Genomic DNA, 11235 nt, shown 5'->3' with positions numbered 1-11235 from the left:
TCCTCATGCCTCCTTGCAACATGCCTAAGGTACATTCACACAGATGAGCAGGGACCCTGGGCATCTTTCTTTTGGTGTTTTTCAGAGTCGGTAGAAAGGCCTTTTTAGTGTTGTCATAACTGTGACCTTAATTGCCTACCTTCTGTAAGCTGTTAGTGTCATAACGATGTTCCACAGGTGCATGTTCATTAAGTGAACAAGCATGGGAAAGTGTTTAAACCCTTTAGAATGAAGATCTGTATAGCTATTTGGATTTTTACAATTTATCTTTGAAAGGCAGGGTCCTGAAAAAGGGACGTTTATTTTATTTTTTTAGTTTAGTTAATTTAGCTGTCTTCAATCAAGTGTATAGCCCCCTGCCATACACCTCAATACATTGAAAGAAGTAGGCTAGTATAGGGTTTTGAACAACTGCCATAGCCTACATGCCTATTTGGTGTATCTTTTCGGGCCTGTATTATTTCAAGCAAATGGGCTGGGTCAACACGTCTCCCCTCTGTTGTCACGTAGCAGGAGGTCCAGTCGTTACTAGGGGCGTGGAATCAATGTGTAAAAAGGGGACCTCGCAGTTGCATACATTGTGCGATGCGAAACGTTGGCGAGCTATTAACGTTGTCAATTTAATGCTGAGAATATTCACCTGGACATTCAATCAACATTACGTTGAAGACTCATCGCCTCTGAAAGCCGTATGAGACACTCGCTCCGGTAACCTGCAGAAAGCTCCCACCACATCGGATGAGACCGCCTGCATAGCCGCTAGTCATTTGGCGGCAACAGGGCTATATAAGACGTAGGCGAGGGATGCAAGGTTGGTGATATTCAGTTCTCGTTTATGATTTATTAGCTACAGCTCAGACCCATGGAGCGAAAATAAGCAAATATGTAGACCGATAGATAAAAACAAACTGCACTCATCGTAGTTTCAGTCGGACGGAGCTAGCGTCATCAGTCGGCTAGTAGGCGTCAGCCAGCTTCCAGTCATTTCTAGATGGGATTCCGCTTTTGTCAAATATATATATATTTTTCTTTCATTTTAGATAAACCTTGCCTAACTTTAATCTAATTATCCTTAGCCTGCTACGAGAATGTAACGTTAGAAGTCAACTTTGACAAGCTGGATCCTAGACAAACCCCAGCTTCTTCGCCTGCTCGAAATGTACATGAGCAGCTACAGACAAGCTACCACGAATCTTTTTGGATTATTGGAGTGGGAGCTAGTTATTAGCTTTTTTTTACGGGTAGCTGGATAAAGTTGTCACTTAACTCCCTCGCTGACGCGAATCTCAACATTAAATTGATGTGCACCTGCTAAATCACAACTATAGCTAAATTCTGACGTTTACGTTCATTAGCTAAATAGCTCGCAAACTGGCTACACCTATTCAGCTAGTTTATTTTAGTGTTAACCATTTGTTTTACATTTCTCAACTTTGGTTGCTTAACTCTTTGCTTTCGTCTAGATTGGATGTGCAGACTGACATCGTTCCTGTCATACCCCCATGCTGAAGAATTGCGTAACCGAGCTGCAGGTCTGCTGCAGGTCTTCCGTCCCCACTCCGCCTTAGTGTCCGGAACAACCATATGGCTGTCATCATCTAGTAACGTCAGTGACTCAAAAGTGAAATTGCCATGGAATCGGGTACCGAGCACGATGGATTTAAATATCCATCTGTTCCCAATTCACAATGTGATCTCAGCATAAATATTTATGAGACCATCAGCGACAGAAACGTCAATAATATGGGCACTTCGACAGTCGTGAGAGGTGGGAGCGACCCAAGTTCGTATCCTCCATCGAATTATCAGCTGATCGTACGTCAAAGATTCATCAGGAGAAGTTTGTGGTTCTCGGACTCGGATGAACAGGCTTTTGAGGTGCCAGAATGTGACAACAGCAGTAAAATCCTCAACATAAACCTGCGCACGATAGTTGACAGGACACTGGGGGCTTGGACAGGGCCACAGGAGGGCTCCAGCACCGAGAGTCAAGGGGGGCAGAAAGACAGCGCCACAGAGAGTGCCAGTGCTGATGAGAAGGAGAAAGCTGGGGATACATTGACCGTTGCATCCACCGAGAGCAGTAAAAATGCTATCAGAAGTGCCAGCGACGAGAACGAGGAAGAGGCCGAAATGAAAGCTGTTTCCACATCCCCTGGGGGACGGTTTCTCAAGTTTGATATTGAGCTCGGGAGAGGGTCCTTCAAGACTGTCTATAAAGGTCTGGATACCGACACATGGGTGGAAGTTGCCTGGTGTGAACTTCAGGTAAGATGCAGCACCTTTTTTGATCAGAAAGTATTCAACAGTTTGTTGTGGATAAGAAGGCTTATTTGACCTGCTCAACCTTTTTTATGGTGATGTAAAGTTTAATTTAAACAACTGTAAAATGGGGAAACAATTATGCATTTTCCTATCAAGACAAGTCTGATTTTCCCTAAAGGCCTATTATGAATTATTAATGACTATCATCAAATATTAAAAGGAATTAGGAATATTAAGTATCAACATTCCTCAAGGCTTTGTCATCTGACCTTTTCCAAATCCCAGCTATCTCTTGGTATGTGTGTGGGTCCTCCTGGATCTCTCTGATGGGTGTCATACTGCACTGGTCGGTTTTAATGAATGATTTCCATTAGAGGGCTGATGCATGATGGCGCTCACAGGAAGTCCTCTCTCTTATGCAGTCAGCAAGCGTTCACACTTCATGACAGCATAATGGTGATGTCTATTGGGAGCTGTCAATCAGCTAGACTACTATAGGGAATCCACTAAGTTATAAATGGGTTTCCATGCAAATTCAAATGGTTTAGAAGCCTATAGCATTGACACGCTACTAATAATACAATGCATTTGGAGAGTATTCAAAACACTTGACTTTTTCCTAATCCCCCCCATAAAATTAGAAATATCACAATTTATTATTATTATTATTTTTTTTAACCTTTATTTAACCAGGCAAGTCAGTTAAGAACACATTCTTATTTTCAATGACTGCCTGGGAACAATGGGTTAACTGCCTGTTCAGGGGCAGAACGACAGATTTGTACCTCGGGTTTGAACTCGCAACCTTGGCCCTGCCAGAGCCCGGATTTGAACATCTCTGGAGAGACCTGAAAATAGCGTACAGTACCAGTCGAAAGTTTGGACACACTCATTCCAGGGTTTTTCTTAATTTCTTCCCTATTATTCTACAGTGTAGAAAATAGTAAAGACATCAACACTATGCAATAACACATATGGAATCATGTAGTAACCAAAAAAAGTGTTAAACAAATCAAAATATATTTGAGATTCTTCAAAGTTGCCACACTTTGCCTTGCTGACAGCTTTGTTGATGTACAGCGATTGGCAGCGATTATAGCCTCGTGTCTTCTCCTGGGTATGACTCTACAATCTTGGCACACCTGTATTTTGGGAGTTTCTCCAATTGTTCTCTGCAGATGCTCTCAAGCTTCTCAGGTTGGATGGGGAGTGTCGCTGCACAGCTATTTTCAGGCCTCTCCAGAGATGTTCAAATCCGGGCTCTGGCAGGGCCACTCAAGGACATTCAAAGACTTGTCCTGAAGCCACTTCTGTGTCTTGGCTGTGTGCTTATGGTCATTGTCCTGTTGGAAGGTGAACCTTCACCCCAGTCTGAGGTCCTGAGAGCTCTGGAGCAGGTTTTCATGAGGGATCTCTGTGCTTTTCTGCGTTCATCTTTCCCTCAATCCTGGTCTTCCAGTCCCTGCTGCTGAAAAATATATCCACAACATGATGCTGCCACCACCATGCTTTGCCGTAGGGATTCTGCCAGGTTTCCTCAGGCCAAATAGTTCATTATTGGTTTCATCAGACCAGAGAACCTTGTTTCTCATGGTCTGAGTCCTTTAGGGGCCTTTTGGCAAACTCCAAGTGGACTGTTGTGCCTTATACTGAGGAGTGGCTTCCGTCTGGCCACAACCATAAAGGCCTGATTGGTGGAGTGCTGCAGAGAGGGTTGTCCTGGAAGGTTCTCCCATCTTCAGAGGAACTCTGTCAGTGACTATCAGATTCTTGGTCACCTCCCTGACCCTTCTCCCTCAATTGCTCAATTTGGCTGTGTGGCCAGCTCTAGAAAGAGTTTTGGTAGATCCAAACTTCTTCCAGAAGTTGAATGGAGGTCACTGTGTTCTTGGGGACCTTCAATGCTGCAGACATTTTTTGGTACCCTTCCCCAGATCTGTGCCTCGGCACAATCCTGTCTCGGATCTCTATGGACAGGACAATTCCTTCGACCTCATGGCTTGGTTTTTGCTCTGACGTGCACTTATAAAGACAGGTGTCTTTATATAGACAGGTGTGTGTGCCTTTCCCAATAATGTCCAATCAATTGAATTTAGCACAGGTGGACTTCAAGTTGTAGAAGCATCAAGGATGACCAATGGAAACAGGATACACTTACGCTCAATTTCCTGTCTCATATCAAAGGGTCTGAATACTTAAGGAAATAAGCTATTTCTGTATTTTTAATACATGCAAAATAATACATGCAAAAATCTCAACTTGTTTTCGCTTTGTCTTTATGGGGTATTGTGTGTAGATTGAGGAGAACCAATTTATTTAATCTATTTTAGAATAAGGCTGTAATGTAACAAAATGTGGAAAAGGTCAAGGGGTCTGAATACTCTTAGTCCTGTTTTGTTTCTGTAAGAACCTACCTGTAGTAAGTGTAAACAGCCACTGGAAAAATCACAATTTTTGACAACATATGGTATTAAGTAATTATTTCCAACCTCAAGTCTGCAGCGCAGGATTATCATTCCCTCTCTCTCCCTGGAAGTTTAGGCTTAAATGAACGACAGCCTTATTGGCTGGGCTCCTCATGGACCTAGTGTCATTAGTGCAGACACAAATAAAATAATCCATATGACAATACATAGGTAATCAAGCACACAGGCACATAATTATGTGATGACTATGTCATACAGCATTAACAAATATTAATTCCCTGACCTTTTCACAATATTGGGCTATAGCAGTCAAACAGTTTAGTTTAGGGCAGGGTGTCTGTTTTGACCCAGCAGTAAGACGGTGGGTCGTGAGAAGTAAACGCCCCCACTGTGCAACAGTAGGGCTGCTGACAGGAAGCAGCTGATGCATGCTGGTGGTGGCCCTGTGGCCTCGCTAAAGCTCTGTCAGCTGAGGGTGCTGCGGCTGCCTGTTAGGTCACTGTGTGTGTGTGAGAGGATGAAATTGTTGCTTGCATACCTCATAAGTGGTAGGTAGCCTAGAGGTTAGAGCGTTGGGCCAGTAAGCGAAAGGTCACTGGTTGGAATACCTGAGCCAACAAGGTTTAAAAATCTCTTTGCCCTTGCACTTAACCCTCATTTGCTCCTGGGTTGCTATACTACAATTGCAGGCTGACCCTATAAAACACATTTGACTGGACCTATCTGTGACCATAACATTTTATTTTTCATGAAAAGTTATCCTGGCAGTGAGTCATGAGCGGAGGTGTATGTGTATGTCTCTCTCCTATTCAGAGAGGGTATGTACAACTGATGTCATGATGACATGCTTGGAGCAGAGAGACAGATTAATCTTTTCACAGTGATGAGGATGTCATGTACATGATAATGGAATAGAGGAAATCCAATCTCTCTTCCAGCAAGCAGAGTATGACCCATAATTGGACACAGGATGAGGAGAGGATGTGGAATTTAATCATTCATTCTATTGCCTACTTCCCCCATAGACACGTACAAACACTCCCTCTAGTGGACAGTGTTATTGAAGCAAACAAATCAATCACCATTCAAAAGGTCATTTTCTGATGACCATTTTCGCCCCCCATTGCTCTCTATGAAGGTCTATTGGACTGTAGATTTTAACAGCATAAAAAAAGACTGAACATGTATGCACTCACTACTGTAAGTTGCTCTGGATATGAGTGTCTGCTAAATGACTAAATTGTAAAACAGATTGTTCCTCACAATTGGCATGGTTAACAAATGCTACATTGATCAATGATTTTCACCAAAGTCCTGGTTCTTCTCTAGCTCCATCGGTTGAGTCAGATGTTGGTGCTTTTAGTAATTGATTAGAAATGGTCAAATGTTTACTGTTATTGACCAACCCGATTAGTGGTCTACAAGTAAGTGGTCAGGTAGTAGAGTGGGCTGGCTCCTTATATTCAACTGTGAATTTGACAAAATAGCAGCCTGTCTGTTCGTGCTTCCGTCACCGTACTTTGAACGTTGTTGTTCCACTGGCTTTGTGCATCGTTTATTATGATTCTACCATGGACATTTCTGGAATTCATATGAATAGGCTAACTAGTATTTAGTCTAAATTACACCATAGTGCCTGGAAATACGATGATATTGCTCAAGTAGTCAACTATTTAGTAGGTAACCACTGCCAGCATTATCATGTGTTCAAATTGACTTTAGACAGATAGCAATGTTGTCATTAGCTAGCAAAGTTTGTCAAAAATAGCTAGCAATGCTAACGTTAGCTAGTTAAAATCCAGTGGCCTCCCCTCAATCTTAGCTAGCTAGCTAACGTTATACTGCATCTAAAGTCAATCTGGCAACATCAAAATTATGACAAGGTTTTCCTACTAATTATTTGCTTCCTTTTTGAATGTCATATTATTTCCAAGAAACTGTAAATCACTTTTGATGCGATCATCAGCGCTCATTGATGATGCATTGAGTAGAATGCTCAGTCGGACATTATTGTGACGAAACGTGCAACCCATGAATAGGACTTCATTTGGGGGTGTGTAACTTAATTACATCTAGAGCTGTGGTCATGGAATTTTGGATGACGGTAATTGGCCAGTCAAATGACCACTGTCTCCGTTTTATATTAGGGCTGGGTGACATCAATAATTATCGAGGTAATTACTTTCCTCTAACGATATAAAAACATTTAGATACATTTTCTATAATGTCGATGTAGAATAATTAGGTACAGCAGTCCATTTCACCTCTGTCACTTCTCCGCACGTTCCTGCTGCGTCAATGTGCACCTGGAGAGGCCCACTAAAAACCACTTAGCACCTAGTGATGGAGTAACCACTATTAACCACAATTTGTAATGTAGGCGAAAACAGAGCAGCTTCCAACGACTAAATTATTGATTAAAAAGGGTTCAAATGTTTCAGTTACTTGGAAGTGGTTTGGCTTTTTGAAGTCCAACAAAGAGCAGAGCAATGTCCAGTGCAAATTGTGCCGTAGACCGGTGGCTACCAAGTCTGGTAATACGACAAACCCTTTTCACCATCTGTTGCAAAATCGCTCTTTGGAACATGCAGGAAGTTTGAGTTTGCGCCACGGTATTGATTAACACACCTCAAGCACCAGCCAATCTAGGGATGTTTGCCGGAAGCAGTCAATACTGACTGCGTTTATGCCCTACGACCAAACATCAAAAAGACAAATTACAAATCCTATTATGCATTGCATTTTTAAGGACATGCTACCAATTAGCACAGTCGAAAAGGAAGGTTTCAAGAGGCTTACCAATTTAATTGACCCCAGGTACGTGCTCCCTGGCCGCAAACATTTTTCACACAGTGCCTAAACTCAGAGTGTAGGGGAAAAAGTTGAGGAACGTTTCAAGACAGATTTGATGGATTTTGCTACCGATCTGTGGTCTAGTCGCACATCAGAGCCTTACATTAGCCTCACTGTCCACTATATTGACAGAGCGGAATCTTCAAAATAAATGCCTTCAAACATCATACTTTCTTGACGACCACACGGATGACGCTACAGTATAGCAGAGGGGCTCATTGACGCTCTCGCCTCCTGGGGACTCAGTCAAGACAGTCGGGTCTGCATTACAAAGGATAGTGGCGCGAACGTGGTGAAGGCTGCTCAAATCAACAAATGGACCTGACTGCAATGTTTTGGACATTGTCTGCACTTGGCCATTGGTAAGTTACCTTGTCAATTGTGTATATTGAAGTGATTGGTTAGATGAAACTACATTAGCTTTTTTTTGTTTTTTTGTTAACTGATTAAGTAAAATATTACATTTGTACATAACTAAAGGGATTATTGTGATTTTAACATTTGTATTAAAATCTCTTTCTCTTAGTGGGTAGAGACAAACGGGTGGATCAAGCAATTGGCGTGTGTAAGAAAGTGGTTGGTGCCTTTTCCTATTGGTGGAAAAATAAGAGACCTGGCAGTTTCTCAAAAAGAACACAACCTACCCCAGCACAAGTTGGTGCCAGAGTTGCCTACCAGGTGGGGGATCACGTCAAAAGATAGTGCAAAGAGTTAATGGAGCAGGAGAAAGCCATTTCACGGGTGTTGTCCAGTGACAAGACCCGGCCCTTCGCTCCCACCCATACAGATACAGTTGAAGTCTGAAATTTACATGCACCTTAGCCAAATACATTTAAACTCAGTTTTTCACAATTCCTGACATTTAATCTTAGTAAAAATTCCCAGTTAGGATCACAACTTTTATTTTAAGAATGTGAAATGTCAGAATAATAGTAGTGATTTATTTCAGATTTTCTTTCATCACATTCCCAATGGGTCAGAAGTTTCCATACACTCAATTAGTATTTGGTAGCATTGCCTTTAAATTGTTCAACTTGGGTGAAACGTTTCGGGTAGCCTTGCGTGGTCCCATGGTGTTTATACTTGTGTACTATTGTTTGTACAGATTAACGTGGTACCATCAGGCATTTGGAAATTGTTCCCAAGGATGAACCAGACGTGTGGAGGTCTACAAAAAAAAAATTCTGAGGTCTTGGCTGATTTCTTTTCATTTTCCCTTGAAGTCAAGCAAAGAAGCACTGAGTTTGAAGGTAGGCCTTGAAATACATCCACAGATACTACTCCAATTGACTGAAATGATGTCAATTAGCCTATCAGAAGCTTCTAAAGCCATGACATAATTTTTCAAGCGGTTTAAAGGCACAGTCAACTTCATGTAATGTTAACTTCTGACGCACTGGAATTGTGATACAGTGAAATAATCTGTCTGTAAACAATTGTTGGAAAAATTACTTGCGTCATGCACAAAGTAGATGTCCTGACCGACTTGCCAAAACTATAGTTCGTTAACAAGACATTTGTGGAGTGGTTGAAAAACAAACCAGTTTTAATGACTCCAACCTAAGTGAATGTAAACTTCCGACTTCAACTGTAGATGTTCTTGAGTCCATCAACCTGGCATTGACCCCACTCCTAGAATTCACAGATGCTCTGTCTGGTGAGTCTTATGTCAGTGTGTCTTACTTGAAGCCAGTACTACACCTGTTCAATACAGAGGTCATGAAACATAATGATGGTGAAACAGAGCTCACCCAAACCATCAAAATGATAGTCAGTGACTATCTGAATGAGAAATATGATGACCTAGCCACAGATTGCCTCCTGGACATAGCCTCGCTGGTCGACCCTCGGTTTAAAACATTACTTCAAAGAGGAGAATATGGGTCACATAAAAGCAAGAGCTGTCTCGGAGATGGTCAATGAGGGACATGAAAACCCAAGCACAGCACAGGGAGACGTGGTGAATCCGCAGCAACAACTGCCAGCCAAAAAGAGTCACTGGGCAGTGAAAAAAGAAGCCATGCTCCACCACCACAGGTCTTACTGAAATCGAGCTGGTAGAAAAGGAACTCCGCTGCTACCTTCTGTCTCCTGATGCTGACAGCAAAACCAATCCACTGGACTGGTGGAAGATCTACTCAAAAAGCTTTCCCAAAGTCAGCCACCTGGCAAAGTGCTACCTGTGCATTTCTGCGACCTGCTCCCCCTCAGAATGCGTTTTTAGCACAGGTGGCAAGTGACCTGCCATAGGGCAGCTTTAAAGCCAGAGACCGTAGACAGACTTGTCTTTCTTGCTTTTAACTTGTAAGACAACGACTACCCCAACTTCGACTGTGATGTGCCATTAGGCTAACAGTTATAATGCATATCGATTTGCACTTTTTAAAAGTTTTTTTATTTCTTGTTCATAACTTGAGGGTTTATAGCTTTAAAAAAAGTAGAGTTAATGTGACTTGTGAGTTCTTAAGCTTCTGACAATCAATAGGAAACATAAGCCTTTGGTTTGTTCAGGCATTCTTGAGTCTGAAGCAGAGATGCACCTTTTAAACATAATTTGATTAATATTGTGATAATTATCATTATCAACAAATAAAATGTATTTTTATCTCAGCAAAAAAAGAAATGTAGCTTTTTCAGGACCTTGTCTTTCAAAGAATTTGTAAAAATCCAAATAACTTCTCAGATCTTCATTGTAAAGGGTTTAAACACTGTTTCCCATGCTTGTTCAATGAACCATAAACACTTAATGAACATGCACCTGTGGAACATCTTTAAGACACTAACAGCTTACAGACGATAGGAAATAAAGATAGTTATGAAAACTTAGGACACAAGTGGCCTTTCTACCGACTCTGAAAAACACCAAAAGAAAGATGCCCAGGGTCCCTGCTCATCTGTGTGAATGTGCCTTAGGCATGTTGCAAGGAGGCATGAGGACTGCAGATGTGGCCACAGGAATAAATTGCAATGTTCGTACTGTGGAGCGTCCGTCATGGTCTGGGGCGGTGTGTCTCAGCATCATCGGACGGAGCTTGTTGTCATTGCAGGCAATCGCAACGCTGTGCGTTACAGGGAAGACATCCTCCTCCCTCATGTGGTACCCTTCCTGCACATCTGGGACCTGTTGGATCGGAGGGTGAGGGCTAGGTCCACTCCCCCCAGAAATGTCCAGGAACTTGCAAGTCCCTTAGTGGAAGAGTGGGGTAACATCTCACAGCAAGAACTGGCAAATCTGGTGCAGTCCATGAGGAGTTGCAATGCAGTACTTAATGCAGCTGGTGGCCACACCAGATACAGACTTTTGATATCACCCCCCCCCCTCCCCCTCCCCCTTTTCAGGGACACATTATTCCGTTAGTCACATGTCTGTGGAACTTGTTCAGTTTGTCTCAGTTGTTGAATGTTGTGTTCATACAAACATGTTAAGTTGTTGAAAATAAACGCAGTTGACCCTGAGAGGACGTTTTATTTTTGTGTGTGTGCATACAGTTGAAGTCGGAAGTTTTTTTTACATACACTTAGGTTGGAGTCATTACAACTCGTTTTTCAACCACTCTACAAATTTCTTAACCTCTCTGGGAGATGTGGAAAGCTAGATTCCCATTCCCATTGAAAAGAGTGACCTCACAGACATGATTCAAACAGTTTTAGAAACTTGTGTTTTCTATCCAAAACGACTAATACTATGCAT

General features: G+C 42.2%; 1 protein-coding gene across 8 annotated transcripts in view; it reads left to right on the top strand.

Annotated features, from left to right (window-relative positions):
- The first annotated feature begins 510 nt into the window (after positions 1–510).
- The window catches only part of LOC109907749 (serine/threonine-protein kinase WNK2), a 136400-nt gene continuing 125675 nt past the window's right edge, over positions 511–11235 (top strand). For 6 of the 8 annotated variants that reach the window (XM_031793931.1, XM_031793930.1, XM_031793927.1 and 3 more), the window contains exons 1-2: positions 512–811; positions 1464–2268. In XM_031793931.1, coding sequence (XP_031649791.1) covers positions 1633–2268 — 636 coding nt within the window. In that variant the 5' untranslated portion in view covers positions 512–811; positions 1464–1632. Of the gene's footprint in view, positions 812–1463; positions 2269–11235 lie in introns of all 8 variants that reach the window. The other 2 variants (XM_031793926.1, XM_031793932.1) reach the window with 2 other exon arrangements.

Source organism: Oncorhynchus kisutch, linkage group LG17 (assembly GCF_002021735.2).
Source record: "Oncorhynchus kisutch isolate 150728-3 linkage group LG17, Okis_V2, whole genome shotgun sequence".
Taxonomy (NCBI): domain Eukaryota; kingdom Metazoa; phylum Chordata; class Actinopteri; order Salmoniformes; family Salmonidae; genus Oncorhynchus; species Oncorhynchus kisutch.
The sequence above is the reverse complement of the archived record's forward strand: the minus strand, read 5'-3'. Positions and strand labels throughout refer to the sequence as shown.